At 32.3% G+C, this 24,918-nt stretch overlaps 1 protein-coding gene and 1 long non-coding RNA gene across 9 annotated transcripts in view; one reads left to right on the top strand and one right to left on the bottom strand.

Annotated features, from left to right (window-relative positions):
• The window catches only part of LOC129944589 (proton channel OtopLc), a 124,168-nt gene that overhangs the window by 57,784 nt on the left and 41,466 nt on the right, over positions 1–24,918 (top strand). For 4 of the 8 annotated variants that reach the window (XM_056054121.1, XM_056054120.1, XM_056054124.1 and 1 more), the window contains exons 3-4: positions 6,257–6,390; positions 6,929–6,970. In XM_056054121.1, coding sequence (XP_055910096.1) covers positions 6,257–6,390; positions 6,929–6,970 — 176 coding nt within the window. Of the gene's footprint in view, positions 1–5,608; positions 5,825–6,256; positions 6,391–6,928; positions 6,971–24,918 lie in introns of those variants that run through there. The other 4 variants (XM_056054122.1, XM_056054127.1, XM_056054126.1 and 1 more) reach the window with 2 other exon arrangements.
• The window catches only part of LOC129944591 (uncharacterized), an 8,316-nt gene continuing 7,695 nt past the window's right edge, over positions 24,298–24,918 (bottom strand). Inside the window, exon 3 of the long non-coding RNA XR_008781466.1 lies at positions 24,298–24,781. This is a non-coding gene — a long non-coding RNA (uncharacterized LOC129944591). The remainder of the gene's footprint in view (positions 24,782–24,918) is intronic.

The following is a 24,918-nucleotide window of genomic DNA, read 5'->3' as shown; positions in this document are numbered from 1 at the left end:
ATTATTTAAACAGAAGACAAATCATTAATAAACAAAATAAACAGCAATGGACAAAGGTGACACCCTTGCGGTACACCAGAATTTATTTTGAATTGAAATAAAGAGTTACTCCTGAACATGACACTATCTATATTATTAAGATATGACAAAATCTACATAACGAAACACTTATTTGATAAAATATTATAATAATTTCATGACTTAATTTGTCAAATGCCCTGGTGAAGTCTCTAAAGATTCAGTAACTTGAGAGTGTTTTTTCTGATCAAAAAGTTGAAAATTGTAATAAATTAGTAATTGTAGATTTTTCTTTCTCACAAAACCATGTCTATTTTTACATATAACAGAAGAATAATTAAAATAATTTCACAAAGTATTAAACAAATTTTGGAATAGCAGAAAATTTTGCTATAGGACGTTATTTCGAAACAAAATTTAAAGAACATTTTTTAATGACTGGCGTTAGGTATGTATATTTCCAAAGATCTGAAAACTAATAACATTTTAGAGACTAGCTGAAAAGAAGAAACAGTGGCCTAAGAAATGGAAAAAATTATTGATGTACCTAGTCCAGCCATAAGTTCTGTTACATTTTAAGACAATAAAAACAAATCTAGAGCATTTAATACCATCAAATTTATTTTTTCAATTATTTGACAATATTAGTTTTAAGAAAAAAAACGTTTTACTGAAAATGGCCGCCTTTAGCCTGCAGGCTTTCAAACGTTGTAGCCATTGGTCTATAGTGGCACGCACTGTTCCGATGAGTATCGATGTCGCTGCTGTTATCAAAGCAGCTTTAGGTTATCAAAATTTCGATGGGGAGCCTAACAGACCATGTTCTTCAGTTCGGACCACAAACTGTAATCCAATGGATTCAAATCTGGACTCCCCGACGGCCAATCTGCAGCTGCAATAAAATCCGGAATATTTGTTCTAAGCCACTCTTGTGTGGTCTTGGCCTTATGTACCTGAGCAGAGTCGTGTTGGAAGACCCATCTTTGCCCGTGGAAGAGAGTATTTGTTAATCTCTTAACAATACCTTCGAGAACATTCTCCTGATACACTTTTGCACCGGTTTTCACGCCTTTTTCACATAAGTGCAGTGATGTGACCCTTAATGGGGAACCCCTGACCAAACCATTACTGAAGGGGGGTGGTGTCCACAAATTGTATTATTTTGTTTGTTACAAACTTCTTCTATTGTAAAGATTTTTTCATCCGTAAAGAAGATATTTGTATGTCCACTAACAGCGTGCCACTTTAAAAGCTTTTTGCTTCTTTCCAGTCTTACTTCTTTAAGACTTAGAGTTAAAAGATGTCCTGCTGCTCGACGATAGGCTTTCATGTGAAGATCATCTCGGATCAGCCTTGACATGGATCTGGCGGATCAGCCTTGACATGGATCTGGCGGATATATCCAATTCTCTGGCCATGATCTTCTGCTTCCGGAGAGGATTTATTTATTTATTTATCGTTAATTAGAGATTATAATAACTCTTACAGACTATCGAAATATTAAAAAATTTGTCTTAACATAAACTTTATTCAATTAAAAAGAAAGAATAAGCTGAGCAAAATTAAAATCAATAAAATCAGATATATACAGCGAGATATTGGCGCGTTAACAGCATAATTTACTGTATGAAATGCCTAATGGAATAAATAACGATTTTTAGGCACTAAAAACTAAAAACATTATAGAATATATTTTCTATTTTCTAATGTCTGAGAATGAGTTTTGTAAAACGGATTCTAACATAAGCAATGTAAAGCGTTTTTAAGGTATAAGGATCAGTTAGACCTTTAGAGTTGCGGAAAACAAATCCAAGCATAGAGTTGGCCTTTTTAACTATGAATTCTAAATGATAAGCGAAGTTAAATTTAGATTTAAAAATGACTGCCAAATCTTTTTTGGTTGAGACTCTATCGAGAACTTTGTTCTCAATATGATAATCATATACAAACGAGCGGCGGGAAAATGAAAAACATTGACATTAAGAGATTTTGAGGTTTAATTTGTTTATTTTACACCAAGTTGATAAGCTTTGAAGATCTTCTTGAAGAAGCACACAGTCAACCGAATCCTAAATGGAAAAGGAATTTAAGAGAAAATCAGGTAGATCATTTATGAATGCAAGAAACAAAATTGGTCCAAGATGGCTACCCTGGGGAACACCCGAGGAAACATCCATTGGACTTGAGACGATCGAATCAATAGAAAATTGTAAGATTTGTAGATACAAACCCGTGTTGAAATGGGGATAAAGTCAAAACTTATGGCTCTAGGTAAGATCACGATAAATTCTTGTGTGTTATGAATAAGAAGAGAAAAATAGCTTGAACAACTTTTAAAGGCAGTCTTAAATTAGTCTTCTATGTTCGAGAAGATGTCTTGAAGAATCATACTTGCTATCTGTCAATTTTACGTTTTCTGTTAATGTATCTTCAAACATTTTGAAGGTTCATTTTAAGATGACACTCGGTATTCGAAATTAATTTAGAGTACAAACAGTCTAAATAAGTCACAAAGCCGTATTGCAGATCTTGGTTAACTCTTTTTGTCTCTTCAATCTCCGGTCAATTATCATTTATCTCATAATTTTCCGATCAAATGAGATTTCGTAAAGTCGTAAAATCATTTCATATTCATACAAATTTGAAAATGATGGATCCCAGTTAATTGCAAGTAAAAGGTAATTTTTTAAGACATTGAGAACTTTAAAAAAAAAAAACGCAAAATCTCATCGATTCTTTATTTGAAACGTTAGATTGGTCCATGACATTTACTTTTTGAAGATAATTTCATTTAAATGTTGACCGCGGCTACGTCTTAGGTGGTCCATTCGGAAAGTCCAATTTTGGGTAACTTTTTCGAGCATTTCGGCTGGAATAGCCCGAATTTCTTCTTAAATGTTGTCTTCCAAAGCTGGAATAGTTGCTGGCTTATTTGTGTAGACTTTAGACTTGACGTAGCCCCACAAAAAATAATCTAAAGGCGTCAAATTGCATGATCTTGGTGGCCAACTTACCGGTCCATTCCTTGAGATGAATTGTTCTCCGAAGTTTTCCCTCAAAATGGCCATAGAATCGCGAGCTGTGTGGCATGTAGCGCCATCTTGTTGAAACCACATGTCAACCAAGTTCAGTTCTTCCATTTTTGGCAACAAAAAGTTTGTTAGCATTGAACGATAGCGATCGCCATTCACCGTAACGTTGCGTCCAACAGCATCTTTGAAAAAATACGGTCCAATGATTCCACCAGCGTACAAACCACACCAAACAGTGCATTTTTCGGGATGCATGGGCAGTTCTTGAACGGCTTCTGGTTGCTCTTCACTCCAAATGCGGCAATTTTGCTTATTTACGTAGCCATTCAACCAGAAATGAGCCTCATCGCTGAACAAAATTTGTCGATAAAAAAGCGGATTTTCTGCCAACTTTTCTAGGGCCCATTCACTGAAAATTCGACGTTGTGGCAGATCGTTCGGCTTCAGTTCTTGCACGAGCTGTATTTTATACGGTTTTACACCAAGATCTTTGCGTAAAATCTTCCATGTGGTCGAATAACACAAACCCAATTGCTGCCAACGGCGACGAATCGACATTTCACGGTCTTCAGCAACACTCTCAGAAACAGACGCAATATTCTCTTCTGTACGCACTGTACGCATTCGTGTGGTTGGTTTAATGTTAAATAAAGTAAACTGAGTGCGAAACTTGGTCGATTATGTAGACCATAAATCGGACGTAAAGCGCGAAACACACTTCGAACCGAACACTGATTTTGGTAATAAAATTCAATGATTTGCAAGCGTTGCTCGTTAGTAAGTCTATTCATGATGAAATGTCAAAGCATACTGAGCATCTTTCTCTTTGACACCATGTCTGAAATCCCGCGTGATCTGTCAAATACTAATGCATGAAAATCCTAACCTCAAAAAAATCACTCGTATCAACACAGAAGACAGGAAAGCAGCGTTAAGTCGCATGATCCTGAATTTTAATTCACAAGTTCCTAAAGTGAGACTATGCGGTTACCAGTTCATTTAATAAATGATTTTTGACATATTGCCTCGTCTTGTAAAACCACTGCTGCTTCAAATTACTGTTCTTCAATTGATGAACGAAAATTAGAACTATCAATTATTGCACCAATCCATAAAGAACATGGTGTCTTAATAATAACTTGAGGATTATTTGAAACAGAACCATGATTCTTAAAATAGGTTTGTAAAATTTGGAGGATTTGTTCAGGAGTCATTCTATTCCAATACCGTAAAAAAATAGTGTTACCAACCAATGGTTTCTTACCTCACATTGATTACCTTCAAAAACCCTAGCTTAATTTTGCAAGTCTTTTCAATTTTTTGTCGTATTTTATTATTTTGAAAAATATATTGCTTATTTCTTTAGTTCTTGTTTAATCTGCTCATTTTAAATATTTAAAATAGTGATTGAGAAAATGTATGTTTTTAAATTTCTATGATAAATGGTACAGTTTTTGGTTTAAAAGATTTGGAATTTTTTTCCGAAAAATCAAATCTTTCCAGATTAAGTCTTTACATCAGAAAATGTAACCTGTGTACCTCCTGCATGATGTACATATATTTATTTAATATGTTGTCTATATTCCAAGTCCGAAAACATAAAATTCTATTGAAGTATGGATAGCTTGAATATTGATAGGTTTCAAAGCATTTTCTTTGGTTTTTTGCTATATATAGGAAAAGTTTCGAGATGACATTTGAAAATGAATATAAGTATGTGGGCTATATTGTTCAAAAACAACGTAAAAAATCAAAGCGTATTTCACGTTGCATGTATAATTTTTGTATCTTATCTACCGAGACGGTAGAAAGCCAAAAGCCCGAATTGAAACAAAACGTAGATATACCAAAGGGGGAAAGAAGTTATTCGATTTCTATAAGACCGGGACAAGACTAGCCAAAGTTTCTTCAGATGTCACCTCGTGTGCAATTCTATTTGTGACGTTACACTCACTCGTAACACGTACGAGACTTTAAATAGGTATTGGGTTTTAACAAACATTCTTATCGTGCTTTTCCTGACTTCTAAAATGATGCTGTTTCTTTAGAAACGTCACTTTAACAGAGGCTCACTTGGAATATATGGTAACTTCTATTATTTCATTGGCATTTATAGCAAAAGTCCTTCCACATCTTCTTGTGAATATTTTATAATTTCTTGACAAATTGTATGAGAGAAAAAAAAGCTAAAACTTTGTAAGCAAGTCCCACGATTTCGATATGTATATTCGACTCTTGTTTGGAAATGTACTGCTCTAAGAAATCAATACAAATTAGCACATTATATCTTCTACTGTTCAGCATAACATTTGATCACATCACAAGTATACGTAATAGAAAGTACAGACAAAAGAAAACGCCGCCATGCTTTCACCTTCCATACGTCATTCTTTTAATTTGTATACCTTCTATGCTATGGTTATAGCATTAAGACTGTAAAAAAAGACCATTTTCCGTCTTTTTAAATTTTCTATTCGTAAATCGTGAGGGTTTCAAACAATACAAGGTCGCATAGCTACTTTCTGTAAATGGTAAATACAAATTTAGTTGGTTCCGGACATTTAAACGCATTGCAAGTGCTTCATTGTGTATAAGGACATTTTGTGTAAAAACAAAACAACTAAAGTTAAAAATAAAAATATATATATTTGGTAGTGTAAAAGCTGATAGGTTGGTTCTCAAACAAGGAATGAATAAGTTGAAATATAATAAAATAAAATAAATGTATAATTGAATAGTGTAAAAAGTCCACAATAATGCAAGAAGAAAATAAGGTTTAAATTAATTTATTGTTTCAGTGAAATTGAGTAAAATATTTATTGCTAAACAAAACTTTAAATTTGATTGTTTTATAACCAAATTGAAATCTAAACTTCACATATTCAATTTTCTAAAACAAATTGTACGAAAATACAAAATAATTAGTTGGTTTAAAGAAAAAATATGGCGATAAATTAAAAAAAAAATATTTATATTTAATTTATAAAAACACCTATACAAATACATCGATTAAAACCTGCAACTTCTTTAAATCAAGCATATAATTCATTTTCATGGCTTAAATTCTTCATATTTTGCGCTTGTTTTTCAATTCCAATTTTTTGAAACTTCATTTTAAAAATATTTATAAATGTATCTAAGAAAAAAAAAATAAAACTAAGTCAATCGTATTCCTATTTAATAAAAAAATAAACTCTCAAAAACAGCTCCATGCCGATGGTTATCACACAAGTCCAGCACACCAAAGAACTCCACTAGTGCCACGCGATCTAGGAGAAGATTTCAATTTGGATTTCGACGACGATTTTCCAATTGATGCCAAACGCCCAAAAAACGCAAAGTAAGTACCGATTTATAAGATCAAATAGAACGAATTTTTTAAACAAAATTGTTGCATGTCTATATCTGCATTTGTAACAGGCATTGTTGCGAGTTCAATACTCATCTCATAAATCATATAAATACAATTTTGAAACAGCATAAATATCAAATACTCGTACATTTACATAATTTAGTGTCATTTTCACACATATCGCATACATGTTTGTATGTACAAGTGCAGCTTTGAGTTCACCTTTTGATTATTTTTGATACAAAATTATATCAAGCAACGCTTTCACATTATTTTATGTTTTATACAAGTATTCAAATTATAATTATAATTATGTTATTGAAGAGAATAGTTCATGGTTTTGAGTTTTTTTTCCGTTTGATAGTGTGAAAGCACATATTTTTTATTTTACTCCCAACAAAGCTAAGCTTCAATTATTTTTATTTATTTATTAATTTTTTTTTGATAAGACATTTAAATTAAAATCTAGCCCAAAAGTCGATTATATTGAAATTAATAATAGTTTTATTTCGTAAATCCATTCCAGCAGTGAACTGGAGACTGTAATAGTATCACCACCACCAAAAAGGTTGGATACGTATACAATTATTCTTATTCAAAGTTAAAATTTGTTAAACAAACAAAAAGTTTATAAGTTAGTTATGTTCTGCATTTATCCTTTTTGTTTTAGTTTACCGAGAATAATAATAGTAAAAAAATATTATGTGAACTAATATCCATAATTTGTTTTTCTCGGTTATTTTTGTTTGGAATTTTGGTTAGCGAACTTCCTTGCTTCAATTTAATACGTTCCGTTATAAAAAATATATTTATGTATTACATAAGTGTTAGTGCTTTGATTTTTGTATTAATTTTTAAGCTCCTTATGGAATTTTTAACAACTAAGTTCCTATTCTTAATTTTGCACATTCTTATTTTCTTCGGCAAGCACATTAGAGTGGCACGCTTATGTTTCAAAACCACTTTCATTAGATATTTATATTTTTTTAATTGCACTTATGTTTGACCTCTATAAATACACACGTTATTCTTTGAAAATCAAAATAAATCACCTTTCTTATAATATTATTCAACCCTGGTATTTTAAAAATAAGTTGAGTAAAGTTTAACTATATTATGAATCTAAATGATACCTTTAGTTTGGTTAAAGACCCTAATCTCCAATTTGTAAGTAGGGTCCTCGTAATAAGTACAAGTACATATATATGTACTAACAAAAGTTAACAATCATTGAATATTAGAACTTCATAATATGATTTCATTTCCTACCCTTAAAGTATTTAAAAAAGATATTAAAAACAAAGAAGCCGTTTTTTGTGATAAGGACTTTGATTTGTATTTCTTGACTAAAAACTGATATATCTAAGTTGAGCATTATTCTCTCATCAAAGATTGGCAAATCTTATTAGGCGGCGCTACAGCACGTAGAGAACAAGGGTGCAGTGACTTACAACTGTCAACCATAGTTATGTCAGGGGTGAAGGGGGGCCTACAGCACTCATCACGACAAGAATTACTCTTGGAGGATTTGTCAATTAAGAAGCAGAAGCTGGGTTGAACCTAAGTATTCTGACATGATAGTCCTACGTGTTGAACATCACGCCAAGGGTACTACACTTTGACAAATATTGGAGTACATGTTTTTGTATAATCCTTTGGCTTTTAAAACGCATATTGAAAATTCTATCAGTTGTTTAATTGATAGATATTGTTATCGGTGATTCTATTTGTCAAATTGACAATTTTGACATTTTGATTTTCTAGAATCTCACTCCATCGTCTTGAGAGAGATGACTGAGTATGCATTTTAACGAAATATCAAGCTTAAGCTTATTCGGAATACATTTTTTTAATAGGTCATATCTCAAAATCTGGTAAACTAATTGGTTCCAAATTTGTAATTAAATATTTGTAAATAGCTTAAAAATCTACTAATAAAGACTTTAATGTTTAATTCTACTAATTATTTCAAAATTCTTTTTTATAAAAGAAGTACTTTTGAATATGTTCTAAAAAACTGGTGAAAAGAAGATTTTAAACATATCTTTATCTTTTGAACGGAACTATTAACTCGAAATTTCAAAAAATGCAGAATAATGGATTTAGGAAATTACTAAAAATTACAGTTTTGAGATTTGAACTTCAGACAAATTTAAAGAGAGGCTTTTTCTTAGCTTTGTGACATCTTTAAATGTAGTTCAAATAAGTTGCGTTTTATGAAAAATAACATTAAAATGAACAAAGAAGACTCTTCATAGGAAGTTATTGTAATCGGTTCGACTTATCAAAAAGAAAATTGTAAAAAAACGAAAAAGTAAAATTTTAAATTTTTGATCATAAAATATAATTGAAACAGTGTAGGAGCGGTTCTATAGGGTAACCCTTCTGAGCAATACAACAATATTCTTTTTTAATAAAAATCTATCCGTTCGTTTTTGAGAAAATTCAAATTTTCCTTTTTTGATCAAAAAATATGTATGATGGCTATAAGGGCTGTAGAGCAGTGGAAGACAAGTAAACATTCGCACGAAATCAGAGGACCCACTTTTTTCGACTTCTCTACCACCGTAGTGCCTTGGTTATTTAAATTTCGAGCTCGAAACTTTTTACGAATTCAATACTTGTCATAACATTTCCTATATGTCGGAAGCAAAAATTGAACAATTCGGTTCATCCCAAATACCTGACGCACCACTAATATTTTATTTATCTCCTCGAATATCACACGAATAAAAATTATATTGCATTCAAAATAATTGCATATATTATAAATTTTAGTAACGATGACTTGACAACTTGTCTAAACGGAGAAAAGTCCATTATCTTTAATTCTTGAGCCAAATTGAGATTGTATCGGTGAAAACCAAGATTCTCAAGCAAAATACTCCCATTTTTTGCGAACGCCGAAAAACTGACTTATTTGTATCGTTTCCTAAGGACTCCTTCAACGAATTTTTGTTTTAAATTGTCACCGGTCACTAATTCCGAAATTCTTTGGTGCTCGTTCTGAAACATTGACAATGGATAGTTCGATGGTTATAAAAAGGGTCCGTTCACAAATAACAATTAAAGTTGTCAAGTGCCAATTTAAAAACCCCAAACAAACAACGGAGCAAATGAAATGGAAAATAAATTTAAAAAAAAACTACAAACATTTAGTACAGATTTTAAATTTCTTGGATCGAAAACAAATATGGATTTCAAACTTATTTCATTTTGTAACAAAAAAAAATTTGTAGTGTTTGGTTTAAATTTTAGAAATATCAAATTGACAATTTGACTTACCAAAAATATCATTCATACATTTTAAGGATGTAACAGGAAATTACCAAAAGTTACTAGACTTTTTTTTAATACAGACATTTTTATGACAAAAAATATGTCGAGAAAAAAAACGATGCTATTGATTTTAATTAAATACGGATAAAGTGTAAATTTACAAAAAAAAAGAGGCTGCGATGCAACCCACACTGATGGCTTCCTATCTCGTCTGCTGATTTGTCTTTCTCAAAATGTTTGTAGGTTTTCGTGTTTTTTTTTTTTTTTAAAGTTGACATATGAATTATTTTCAAAAAATTTAAAAATAAATAACAATATTTTTCATATAAAGAAATTGTCGAAAACAAATCTTTAGCAACTAAAGTAGCATTTCTTAAATTTTTACAAATTGGATGAATGAAATTAATTTGAAAGATATCAAGAACCGAACATCAATTTTTACCAAATTTTCGTACTATTTTTTGTAGATTAGATTTAGAAACGGATTTTTGTAAAAAAATACTGATAATCGAAAACAATATTTTTTGTGAAATAAAAAAAAGTTTGAAGACAATATTTTTAGATTTTGAAAAGCGATTTGAAACGAAAGTAAATTTTTACTAAGTTTTATTAACTTTTTTGTTTAGGTTTTTATTTGTCTCCAGCCAGTTCGGTCCCTAGCTAGCTGTCTCCAGTTTCGCACGCCAAGTTGGTTGAGGTCCTCTCGCACCTAGGTGCACCACCTGAGTCGCGGTCTACCTCTACTGCGCCGTCCCTCGGGATTGGATTCGAAGACCTTCCGGGCTGGAGCGTTGATGTCCATCCGCTCTACATGACCTAGCCATCTAAGCCGTTGAACTTTAATTCTGCTAACTAGGTCAGTGCCGCTGTACAGCCCGTACAGTTCGTCGTTATATCTTCTCCTCCATTCTCCATCTATGCGTACGGGACCAAAAATCACCCGAAGAATTTTTCTCTCGAAGCATCCTAAGACGCCCTCATCTTTCTTTGACAGGGTCCAGGCCTGAGCATCATAAATGAAAACCAGGATGATGAGTATCTTATAGATGGTGATTTAAGATGCTCGAGAGAGGATTTTACTTCTCAATTGCCTTCTAAGTCCAAAGAAGCAGCGATTTGCAAGAGTTATTCTTCGTTTGACTTCAGCGATGGTGTCGTTGTCTACATTAATAGCGGTGCCTAGGTAGATAAAGTCCATAACTACCTCAAATTTATAGCTATCCATGGTGACGTTTTGTCAAAATACGTCGTTGTTCAGTGTCCATTTTTGATGACAGCATATACTTGGTCTTGCCCTCATTGACCACTGAACCCATCTTCTTCGCTTCCCTCGCAATGCTCAAAAACGCTCCACTGACATCACACTTTGGTCTTCCAATTATGTCAATATCATCTGCGTATCCGAGTAATTGGATGGACCTTTGGAAGATTGTGCCTCTAGTGCTGACGGTTGAGTTTTGCACAATTCTTTCCAGAACGATGTTAAAGAAGTCGCATGACAGTGCATCGCCTTGTCAAAAACCTTTTTTGACATCAAATGAATCGGTTAGATCTTTTCCGACCTTGATAGAGCAGCGTGCATTCTCCATCGTCATTCTGCACAAACGGATAAGTTTGACAGGGATGCCAAAACTAGACATTGCTCGGTAGAGCTCTTCCCTATAGATGCTGTCATACGCGGCTTTAAAATCGAAAAAGAGATGGTGGGTATCGATTTGAAGCTCCTGGGTTTTTTCCTAGATCCGGCGTAGTGTGAATATTTGGTCAGTAGTAGACTTTCCTGGTCTGAAGCCACACTGATAAGGACCAATCAGGTTGTTGACGAATGGCTTCAGACATTCACATAATACTACAGAGAGGATCTTATATGCAATGTTAAGGAGACTGATGCCTCTGTAGTTGGCGCAGTTTAGAGGGTCTCCTTTTTTATGTATCGGGCACACTATGCTGAAATTCCACTCATCGGGCATGCTTTCTTCCGACCATATTTTGAAGATGAGCTGGTGCATGCTCCCTACCAAGTCATCGCCTGCTGCTTTGAATAGTTCGGCAGCGATGACGTCAGCTCCAGTAGCTTTGTTTGACTTAAGGTTAGATATAGCTATCTTCACTTCGTCAAGGTCGGGTAGGAGGAATTGTTGGTCTGCGTCGCCGAGGTTGAGTGGTTCTATCTCCCTTACATCGGAATTCGGTTCGTTATCGCCGTTATATAATTTGGAGAAGTGATCTTTCCATATTCTCAGCATCGAATGCGGTTCTACAACGATATTCCCCTGATCGTCTTTACAGGCTTCGGTTCGTGGCTGGTAACCTTGGGAGGTTATGGTCCGAGTCAATGTTGGCCGCTCGGAATGTTCGGATATCCTGTATACTGGAGAAGTGTCGTGAGTCGATCGCAATGTGGTCAATCTGGTTGACGGTTGATTGATCAGGAGATTTCCAGACAATTTTAATGTAATAGCCAAGGCACTGCTCATATGTCTTGTCCAAGAGCTCGGAGAATTTGTCTTTGGTGTCTTCATCTTTCTTTATGTGGGCGAATTTAGCCTTGATGCGGATTGTCGTGATGCGCTCGCTCACACTGTTGAAACTCAAGACTTTTTGCCTGAGCCTAGTTCCAACAACAAATCCACACCAAATAGACACTGTCTTTGTTCTCGTTGCATCGCAGTCTTTTAATTGGCGTTTTCCCGGTCCATCCCATCGCACTTCTTGGCTGGTGGTAATATCTGCCTTGCAGCAGTTTAGGGCTTCCGCTAATTGTTCGGCTGCAAGTGGTCTGTTAAGGGACGTAACATTTGAAGTACAACTCCGAAATTCGTTGTTCTTATTTCGTTTGCATGGGTTGTCAACAATGAATCCGTTCGTATCCGATGCTTGTTGGTGCTTCCCAACTAAAGGTATTGTTTACGTAGCCAGAAAGTCACCCCGACGGCACAGCCTCCAACCTGGAGGGCCAGATCCTTAGTATAACTCCAAGGACGGGGAGCCGGATAAACCGCTCCTTACAGGCCTAGTCTCCGAATAAAAAAAAAATAAAATAAAAAAACCACCTACTCACTTTTTTTGAGAGGCCTTTCTGCATTTTTCTGCATGTTTTTGAGCTACAGAAAACGAAAATAAACTTCTCGAACTTACGGACGTAGAGACACACGAACGTATATAAAAAAGCACTCACAGGCGTCTCTTTTTTTTAGGCTTTAGGACCTTGAAACGAGATGTCAAAATTTAAAGTTCGCCAAATCGGACGATCTCCAAACATAGGATTCTCCAATTAATATACAGTTACTTTCTAAATATCTTTAAATGAAAATATGCATTATATTAAAAAATAACATATTTTTTAAGGAGACTGATGGGATTCGACTGTCCTAGCCTACTTTTTACTTTGTATACAATAGAACATCATACAACAATATTAAATTCTTAAATTGTAAGTTTTACAGATTCACCTTTTACAAACATATATGTAAATCTTTTAATATAATGAAATTGAATTTTTTTACTATATATGTAGGTGTGTTATTTTTTCACCAACTTTATGCTGATAATTACATTTATCCGCTATTCTCAACGTAAACAAATTAAATTAAATCTCAACATGACAAAAGGTACATGGTGCCCTAGTTCGAGGTTAAAGTGCAATTGTGTCTTATACAAAAAAATTACATCCTTTTTTTACAAGCGCATAAGATAGTATAATTATATGTGTGTGTGTGTGTGTAGCTACTATAAACATTCTATATATAGATCTGCCAACACGCACCAAGAAGGTAAAACAGACAAACAAAGAAATAGATGTGAATGGATTTGTTGAAGGAAAGGAGTGCTATATAACCGACACTCCGACGACGAGCGACACGGTATACCACAGTGAATACTTAAAATGACATTTCATTGCATTTATTATCGTTGCAATTTCTCAGGCAAGTGGGAGTAATGGTAACGAACAGTCGCATCCTCAGTCGGTCGGTGGTTAGTTTTTACCTTAACTGCTTTAGATTATCTCTAAGGCAATGCACTTATACTTGCCTACTTTATACTACTTGGTTAATAATAATTGTGCAGACTTTAAGATGACTATGTGTGTGTTTGTGTTATTTGAGCATATACTCATACACTTATATAAATGTATCCTTTTTAATGGAAAATCTTTTATACTAATAAAATAGACAAGCTCTGCCACTACTGTAAATGTAAATATTCCTGTTTATCCTCCCGTGGGACAAAGTAAGAGATTAATGTGTCAATGACCGTTTTTTGAACTGGTGCACTACAAAGTGGCTGAGGATATACATTGTTACAGGGTGATGCATTTTCTGGTTGTTCTTATTTTTTCTGATAAAAACTAAACTTTTAGCAAATTGTTAAATTAGAATGTTCCAAAACATCTTTATATCTTTATAAGTTTTGTTTGTTTACTCTTTTTTTAATAACAACAAAACTCATATTTTGTTTTGACCATTCAATCGAATAAATACCTCTGGAGGCCACTTTTTAAATACTTTCATACGAACTCATAAATAAGATGAGTATAATAATTATAAGTATAGAAAAGTAAAGAATAAAATAAGAACTCGATTGGTGGCTGCCAATGATTTATTTTCTTTCGTAAGGCATTCATAGCTGTTTTTTGTTTGTTCTAAATTATTTGTTTATTATTTTTTTCTGAAAAACAAACTTTAAAATCTGTGCATAGCTGTGAGAAAAATACAAACATTAAAATGTTTAAAAAACAAAAATAACAAACACTGTTTTCATCGCTATATCGAGTTTTTAAATATATTACTTATGAATAATACAAAATGAAAGTTTTCCTCAAGAAAACAATAACAATAATTAAAAAAAACATTTAAAAAGAAGTGGTCCAATGTGACAATCCAGAGGGACTCAAAATAAACATTTTTTCATATTCATATTTATTTCTTTTCTTTGTTGAAAAATCATTCAATATTTTTTTAACTTGCCACATCAATTAACTATGTTGCAAATTTTGGATTCGTACTTTAAATTACGATGGCAGAGCCCAAATTGTGGTTCCGGGCGGCGCGGCGTCGTCCGCCATGTCACGTATTGGCTCGATTAAGTCAAATTAAGGTTTTAAGTAGATTCGCGTTTTTTTTATAATTTTTTTATGAGACCAAAAATAACAGTAGTCCTTAAACTATTTAATTTAAAGCGGTCTTGATTGAAAAAAGATCAGGAGATCACGCCAAGGTAGGCATTCAAGACGTTGAAGCAACGTTGAAGTTGGAAAACTCTTTTGACCAACTATTTATAAAGTCGAGTGCTGAGTTGGCCTCTACTACCTCTATGAGCACGAACATTTATTTCTCTGTCACATAAGAGCAAAAGGCAAAAACCCCAACATAGTGAATGGGCTGATAATGGAGATAGTATTGAAAGGGTGAAGTTTCACTAGCTTTCTTGAAAAAGTAACTGGCTGACACTTCATTAGGTATATTCAGATACTTAGCAAATACTTTAGCTCTCAGTTATATAGGAGCCCAAGATACCAAAGAAGACCAACAGAGGGAATTAGTTGGTTATAGAGAAAGTATTGACTTGGTGAAGTTTCACAAACTTTTGTGAAAAAGTATTTTACTGACATTTGCTTATTTTGAGATACTTATAAATTTTGTTTAAACCAAACTAAAAAACTACTGGGGTCTAATTGAATAAGGCAAGAAACATGTATCGACATTATGGATTAGAAAAATCTGTTTTATCAGCGTTAATTGAGTAATTGAAATATTTAGAAATCAAATCCCTTTCATTGATGTCGAGGATAAAAAGAAAAGAAGACCAATGTTGCTACCTTGTGGTATGCAAGAGGTTCGAAAAAAAGGTGGGAAAAAGCTCATCTGAAGCGAAAATTGTATACGCAGCTTTCTAGGTAAGAAGAAATCCATTGCAACAATATTTGTTCAAAGTCGAGAATAGGAAGCTTGAAGAGTTTAAGTCTGTAGAATATATTTTCAAAAGCTTTGGAGGTGCGAGATTGGTTAATCATCTGATTGTCTTTTATAATCTATTTTTGAGTATAGATTAAGTAAAGGTAGAAATGGCGATCTTAAGGCAACCTAGCCTGATATCCAATTAGCGCTGTAGTGCGCCGTTTTGATATAGATTAAGTATAGTTGATAGAACTCTGTAAAACTCAGATCTATGCCGAAATAATAAGAGGTAAACAAAATAGTTGGGATTAATTAAATAAAAAAGGTTTTAAAAATTACCAACAATTTGTTCATAAAAAAATCATAAAATAGATTGATTTCAAAAACTATTTTTGTTAACGAGATTTATAGCCGAATTTTTGGTATTTTTGAAGTATTTCTTAAAAATTTGTATTTTTTATATAAACAAATACAAATTGGATGAATTAAAATAATTTCAAGTCAATTTCTTCTAATTTTCACGAATATTAAGAACCGAACATCAATTTTTACAAATTTGGGTAGGTACTATTTTTTTTAGAAATTAATATTTTATGAAAAATCTGACTGATGGATTTTTATTAAAAATTTACTTAATACCGACAACAATATTTTATGTGAGATAAGATTAGTTTGAAACCAATTGAAAGTAAACTTTTGTAGTATAGTTTCATTAATGTTTTTTTTTAGGTTTTTATGTTTTGTAAAAAAATTAGTCAATTCGATTTTTCTCAAAATTTAAATAATATTATTTTTTATAAGATACAACCCGTTTCAAACCATAATCTTTCCGAAAGTACGGACCTATGGACGTACGAACGTACGTTCACATGCAGGCACAAACATCTCTCTAAAAATCTTTTCTTTAGACTCTAGGGACCTTGAAACGTCGAGAGATATATAAAAATTTTCAATTCACAAATTGGACAGATTACAATAACTTCATCAACTTAAAAATTAAAAATTATAGATACAAAAATTTAGAAAATTAAAATTATACTAACTGACCCGACAAACGTTGCTTTGTCACATAAATTATTTCTAGAGAATATTTTGCTAGAAATAAATATCTTATTGTAAGTGTGTAGAGAAGTGGTATAAGTGGGAGAGGTATAGAGCACCGTCAACGGTGACAAAATATTTAAATAATAAATCATCAAACAATTTGTTTAATTTATTAAAAATTAATAATAAACAATATTGAAAAAAATGCTACCTTAATGCAACAGAGTGTAAAATAATTTGGTGTCGTCCCATCTTTCCCCAATTCCAACAAACTGGATGGTTTTTTCACTCGAGAGCACGCCACGTATAGTTTTCCTTGTACAAAATATGAAGTGCTTAAATCTTAGCCTTAGACAGAAATCGTTTGGCCTTGAGACTTTTTGATAGTCATTGCGAATACCAATCTAATTGGAAATTGAATTGGCACATTTGTGGATATAATAGGGATTCGCGGTAATCATATTTTTTCAACTTGGAATTTGTATTTAGAATTATCGCTCGATAACATTTTTCATTAATTTTTTAATTACTAATCGCGTGCCAATGCACAATCGTGGTGGGTTCAAATTACGAAGCAAATTTACCGGATATCCAACCTAAGTTCAAAATTATGCGGTGGTATGCCTGGTAAATGAATTGAGTTCAAAATCTCAGTTGGATAATTTATAGCTGCACAAACTGTATCAATAGATTTGTATGGCATCGTGAAATTTGATTCATTGACATCCACATTTTTTGCTGCTAAAATTGCTCTTTTTGCCAGCCACTCATGATTTGTATATTGTCCGCGTACATTGAGAAATATCTGGTCAATGAGTGAAAGCATCTTGTGAATCAATATTCTTGCAGAAATCAACCGGTAATTGTATGCATCCAGTTTCATCGGTAGTAACTTTTCCGTCGCATATACCTTACAGTGGTTTTGAGAATATTTCAGCCGATGGATCTTGAATCATATTTTGAACACACATATTTAATTTCAATTGTACTTTTTCAGCATTATGCAATAGTGGCGATGATTTTAAGCACGCATTGATCTCATCAGCGTTTGTGGAATCACTTGAAAGGAGTATGTGTGCCAAAGACATAGTGCATTCATCGCAGACGATAATTTACACTGTTTCAGCACTGTGGCCATGCATGATTGTTTTTTTTTTTGAATGCACACCCCGTGTGGGTTATTATGAATATTAAGTGGCAGTTTAAATGCTGAATGAACTGTTCTACCTCCATCCAATATAAAGTTGCCACAATCTCAGAAGATGCAACAGCCAATAGATACTAATATTTGAACGTATTTTAGCAAGAATTAGCGAAATAAGGAATGTTTTGCCAGTTCCACCTGGTGCATCCAAAAATAAGAATCTATCTTGTCCTGCCGAAACTGCTAGCATGATGTGGTCATAAATGGTTCTCTGTTCTTCATCCATTCGTGGGTCATTGCGAGCAAGTAGTTCACAATTCAATTCAGTGTCTATTAAATAAGATGCATTTCTATTTGATGAATGCATATCGAAATGAATGAGTGGCTAGTTGCCAATGATAATGCAAAGATCCTCAATAGCAATCAATGCTTCATTATACGCTATTCTCAGATCTACCGAATGTATATGCAAAATTTCATTGAAATTGGTTAAGCCGTTTGGGAGAAGTATGGCAACTAACACTGTGACAGGAGAATTGTATATATAAGATATCATTTTGTTTGGTAAGTTTGTATTTTATCACAATTTTAGCAATATTTAAATAAGCCGTTGCGGTTGATAAGCTGCCAGGTTTTTGTCATCTCTTACAATCTTTTAAGCTCCTGATAAAAAAAAGTTGGTTATCCTTTTATTTTTGTATAGTTCATAGGTTTTCTTTCCGCTTTAAAAGGAAACTTCAAGATTGTCTGTATTATCATAATCATCTGAACAAAATTATTGTTTATTACTAACCAAGGTATTGATATTTCTAAATGCAGGGATTCTTGAAATTATTCAAAAGAAATATCATTATTTTTTTTTTTCATTTAATACGAAAAGTGTGTATCAACCTATTAGATAAAAGAAATTACCTACTTATGTATTCTTAGGCATAATTTATTGAGGCTACTTTAATTATATTCTAACGCAACACTGTATACACAATACACATACTTTCACTACCTTTAACCTTTCATTTAGTCTATTTTCACCACTTATTATTATCTATGTATGTATACTTTTGCACCCTTAAGTGCATTATTATATCGATTTCGCAATAAGAAATAAGCAGATCCATTTTATATTGTTAGGGGAGAGAGTAAAATGCGTTGTGGATAAATTCCAGGGTACACAGAGTACATCACCACATCTGATATAAATAAGATACGCACTCAATATAGGGTGACCATCTCTATAAATGATTAACTTCTTCGGCTCTGCTTTCTGTTTGTATCGGGTTTTTCAATAAGGACTTGCTATGTTTTTAGGACCGTTTTAAAATGTTTTGTTATGTAATCAACAATTATTGATTCACTCAACATATTTTAAGTTTAAATTGAGTAATCCTCTGCAGAGTTGCAATTTGCCAGTAAAAATGCATTCCAAAACATAGATTTTAGAAAGAAAAGTTTCTACCTTTAAAAAACTATTCAGAAGATATGTATCCTCTTTTATAACAAAATATTGAAAGAATGTTTTGACAGTAAAATTTTTATGAAATTTGAATATCGTTGGTCACCATGTCCGGCAGTGACGCACTTAGCGCTTGGCTAGATTTGCGAAAGCCCTGACAGGATATAATGCGTGAAAAATTATCACGTATATTATAATTATCATCAAACAGAAAAAAGAGAAAACATAAAAGGAATTCACGTTTATTATAATAGAATCAAAGAAAAAGAACCTTCAACTACTTACACGCGACATTATTGTGGTGTGTTGTTGAAGATTGTCAAATATACACATAGTGCGTAGTATGAAAACCTACCTACTACGTTGCATCAATTTTTAGAACGAACTTCAACAGAGAAACGTGCTATTTTTATTTTATGTTCCATTTGAATTTATAAAAAATACCACCTTTTGTTTGATATTAGGGTGACATTTTTCTTTGTTGATTTATTTTACATGTTTTCTGTCAAAATCATTCTAAATACACAACTCAAGCTAATTGCCTTTATATATACATATCTATAGAACTTCTTTACTCCAGACAGAATAGGGGTGGGTGGTTATATTATATATATCCACATGTATACCTAAAAGAAGGTACTTCTGAGTTCATAGTCTATAACCTAAATTAACTTCATAATTTTCATCCCTTCCAAGGGGTTGCATTAAAATAAAAAGAAAAAAAAATACGAAGAAAACGAAGGAAAAAAATTCGATTTCAAGATTAAAAGACCTCTTGTGCTTTATTTTTGCTGTGGTGTGCATTTAGCCGCATTAAAACAATTCAAGTGAAGATAGGTATCAACATAATGTTAAGTGACCCAACAAATCGCATAAAACTGCTCATATTTCGAAGGAAACATTATTTTTCTTTCAGTTTGACAGAATTACATCTTTCAATGTATTTTGATGATGATTTTGAACATTTGAGCTTAAATTAAAGTACTAATTAAAACTGTTGTCAAACATTTATCAAAGAGGAATTAAAACTGAAAAATTTAAACATTTTTGTAGTTTGAAAACTCAATTTTAAACTTCCCATTTTAAGTAATTGTAATTGGCCTGCTTTGTGGACTTGGAAATTCACATTGCTAGGCATATTAAGGTCCTTGTTTATATTTAGGTAGTTGTTGGTGCATTTGCAAGTTAGTACCTTCAGGATCATTTTTTCCTCGGATATAATTTTAATATGTGGACTACATTCTTTTTTACAAGACATTTAAATAAAAAAAACAAGGTCTTGACCACTAATATGTCAAACCGAAGGTTTTGACCACTAATATGTCCAAAAACGAATAGTATCGACTCCAAATTAAATCCATTTTTTCGTAATTTGAGTTTTTTCAAAAAAACGTTTTATTTTGAATAACTAAATTTTCCAACAGTTGTCAATTTTAAAACTATCCACAAATACACATTAAAAATCAGCATTGAATTAAAATTGCTTAAATTCACTACAAATATGAGTTACGTGACAAACAAGTCACGTCTTGTGCAATTTTTAAGAATTGTTCGTAAAAGTAATCAAAATTAGCTACTAAGATCTTGTGAATTAACGCCCTTTAGAGATGTGCCTGTAGTAGCCGTGACGTGATGGTTTAGGACTATCATGTCCGAGGTCTCTGCTACCTTCATTTTTTTTCGAGTACACCGCCTCTTTGGATCCTTTCGAATTATTCAAAAAAACACTATAGGTCCTTTCCATCACAACAGAAATTACTTGCACAGAGGAATAGTAAAGAGTTTTAAGTAACTAGGCCCTGGTTCTCAACGAGCTGTTGCTCCACCTAATTTAATAAATAGGAAGGTAAAACCACATGAAAGATAAGCTTTGACATTTTGAAAATATCATGGATCTTAGCCGACAAATGTGCGAATTGGCAAAACAAAGTTTGTCAAAAAGGATATATTGTTTCAACTGTAGAAATAGCAGACATTGGGCTCATATAAATTTGTCTTTATACATATGACATATTTCTCTTAGATGTAAAATATCCTTTAATTAATTTGCCATCAAAATTTGGTTGAATTTAAAAAATAAATCAATATTTTGTTTATAATTTAAAAATCCTAGGCAAATATTTTTTGAAGCTTGAATATTTTACAAATAGAATATACGAAGAAATACAAACATTTTTCAGATAAAATTGAAGATGAATGCAACTGATTTTTTTCTCACATAATATAAAAAGAAATGAAAATTTATTTTCGAATATGTTGGAAACAAATAAAAACACTAACTTTCTTACTAAACTTATGGTATTTGGACCGAAATAAAAGAAAATCACTAGAAGAACAACAACTTGAACAGATAATGTATTTATTTTTAAATATAAAAAAATAACAATAAATAATAAATTACTTTTAGAAAGAAACGAGAAGTTCGAATCCTTATTAACTTCCCATAGGAAGTTATTGTAATGTTTCCGATTTGTCAAATTGAATATTTTGACAATTCTCGACGTTTCAAGTTTCCTAGAGTCGAAATAAAAGATTTTTAGAAAGATGTCTGTACGTCCGTACTTTCGTGATGTTTTTTTCGTCGTCCAAAGCGTAAGTGGTTTTTTTACCATAGCAGTTTGAAAAACCGGTGAAAACTTTGATTAACCCTAAATATCTTACGAACCAAAAACGCTAGAGAATTAAATTGTAAATAATATATTGTAAAGTGATACCAAACAAGTATATTTTTTGAAAAAAGTACAACTAACGGTTTTTTTTATAGATAAAAAATACTGAAAAAAAAACAATTTGTTACCTTGAAAGTCTTACGACTAAAATATGATTTCATCTCCAAAACTGTTTTGTGCAACGAAAAATAATGTTTTTGACATCTTGTAAAATTTAAAGAAAAATCACATTTATTTATCTTATAAAGAATATTGTTTTTAACATTGCGAAAAATGTTGAGAAAAATCGAATTGACAGTTTTTTTACAAAAAATAAAAACCTAAGAAAAAAATTAATAAAAGTTGGTAAAAGTTTACTTTCGACTCAAATAGCTTTTCAAAAAGTAAAAATATTGGCTTCAAACTTATTTTACTTCACAGAAAATATTTTTTTGGATATTCAATAATTTTTATATAAAAATCCAACAGTCCGTTTTTTCATAAAAAATAAAATCTATAAAAATAGTACGAAAATTTTGTAAAAATAGATACGAGTACATATAGACAAACTTTTAAGCAAGACAAATCGACAATTCCGTGTTGTTAATGTGTATAGTAATGAAAGACCATATTCATCCCTGAATTTAATCATGCATACATTTTACTTATGAAATTTTATGTTAAGTTAGTAACTTTTTTGGCCATATTTTTGTTTTTCATTTACTTCAAATTGAAACACCAAAAGTTTTTGGGTTCAATGTCTGAATTGTCCTCAAAATAATATGTTCTTCTCATCATGACTATTTGCTTTTTAAGATTGTTTTTTTTTTTCAAAACATATGTTTCCTTGTGTACTCATTTTTTGGGTACATGCTTGTCAAATGTCCTTACATACAAAATATTTTATTGAGTTCGAACACTTCAAATTCAGCAACCTGAATAAAATCATTCAATAAATATTTATGTATATAGATACTTATTTCCTACAAGACCAAGTACATGTCGTGTGTATATATGATGTTTATGTCGTATCCTGGTATTAAGGACAATACACCCTTTTCATTTTCTTAGGTATCTTTTTTCTATACCTCTCCTTATGGTGTGTACCCAGTCCTGATTCCCGAGTATATTGTCTCTGACCTAGAATAAATTTAAACTTTTGCAATAAAATTTGTACAAAAATCAATGACATCTTCTTCTTCTGCTCCTATTTGTCAACGTATACAATATCAAAAGGAAACCAATGGACAATCAACTTAATCAAACACCAACCCCCTTTGTGTATAGGTGTATATTCCCATTGTGTCTTATATTTCGGTCAATTAGCCGTATTTGGCACACAACTCACAATTGCTCCAAAAATACGAGTACTATAACCAAACTAAACACTATACAAAACTATAGGATGCATCCCATCTGCGAGTTTATTTCATTTGCAACCCTGGCCATGGTTAGGTTAGTAAATTTACACCCTCAACACAAAATCATCAAACACTGTACACAGTTTTACATCCCTTTTGATATGGAAAATGTTCATTTTTCATCCACCTCCACTTCCACACTTTTACCCACACCTCATTACCCACCCAACCATCACCATCACCATCACCACCTCACTCACAAGAATGAAAAATCAAATTCGAAAATCATATAACATTCTAGGAAAATGTGTAGGAAAATATGATGTTCCCCTTACATACAGAAGAAGAAGTGCATTCCTGTCCACCGTTTGACAGCATCCAGTCGTCCTTGTCTAGAAGCACACAAAATATAGACATTTTCAACATTCTTGTTTTTGTTTTTGTGATGCTTTTATTGCGTTCCACATTTTCACAAAGCGCAGCAGCAGAATTCAGGACATCGCAAAAGATGTACACCAGCATCTCTCCCTTCCTGATGTAGCTATTAGAATCTTAGTTGATTTCTCCTCTGCTCAGTTCAGTAGTAGCTGGATAGGGTATCGAGTTTGTGATCCTTTGTTGGTTAAGATATAATAAATATAAAAATAACTGTGATTTGTTTTTTTCTTAAACTTTTATATTTTCTCAAATAAAACAATATTCAAATGATAAAACTTGAAAAAAACGCTTTTAATTAAATCTTAAATGTGTTTTAAATATCTTTTCGGTTCAAAGTGTATTAAGATGAAGAATTTCGTTATTGAGAATTTGATTTATTAAAACATTTTGAGTTTTGAGATTTATGTTCCGAAATCTCGACTCGAATTCAAAAAGCAGTGTACACATCCCTTTTGTATAGTTCACACATAACAACATTAAGGATTACTATAAAGCCACAGATTAGAAAACGAGACAAAAGGTTTATTATTTGGTGCTTTCTTGACACATATGCGTATGTATGTATGCTAGTTTGTCTATACCAACCCTCCCACCTTTTGAGCCGAGGTCACTAGGTCGCCCGGGAGCTACTGTGGTTTTTTTGTGTGTTATTTTACTTTTTTTTTGTTTTATCGATGGAGATAATTTAAACAAAAAAGAAAACGGACCCCACCCTGAATTGTTGCGTTTTACTTTTTTTGTTTAAATTTAATTTTAATACAAACATTTCATAAAATTATAAAATTCTTTGTCCATTTTCATCAACCCCGCCTAGGAAATTCCTTAAATTTCACATTAAATAAAAAGGATACACAAAATATTTGTGTGGATTGTGGAGGGAATCTTAAAGGATCCTTGTTTCTTTTTTTTTTATTTGCAAAATTTTCTATTTTATTTTTGTGTGTACAAAAAATATACATATCTTTATTATACATAAAAAATCAAAGCTTGATGTTGGTTAGTACCTCTATAAACGTCCTTGAGCGCGCAGAAAAAGCTTTCGTTTTCCTCCTCTCCTGGGTAGCGAGTGATAGCACACCAGATACAACGGGAATGGATACCTGCTAACAAGTTTGCTGCAATGAATATAAAATTGCTCGCAAATAAAATTCTCTAAAACGATTTTCTTCATCTTCTTAATTTTTATAAAATTTTTAACTCGAACTCGAAACATAAAAAAAAAACCATCGTCGGTTACAACGAATTTTATATT

Source organism: Eupeodes corollae, chromosome 2 (genome assembly GCF_945859685.1).
Source record: "Eupeodes corollae chromosome 2, idEupCoro1.1, whole genome shotgun sequence".
NCBI lineage: Eukaryota > Metazoa > Arthropoda > Insecta > Diptera > Syrphidae > Eupeodes > Eupeodes corollae.
The sequence above is the reverse complement of the archived record's forward strand: the minus strand, read 5'-3'. Positions and strand labels throughout refer to the sequence as shown.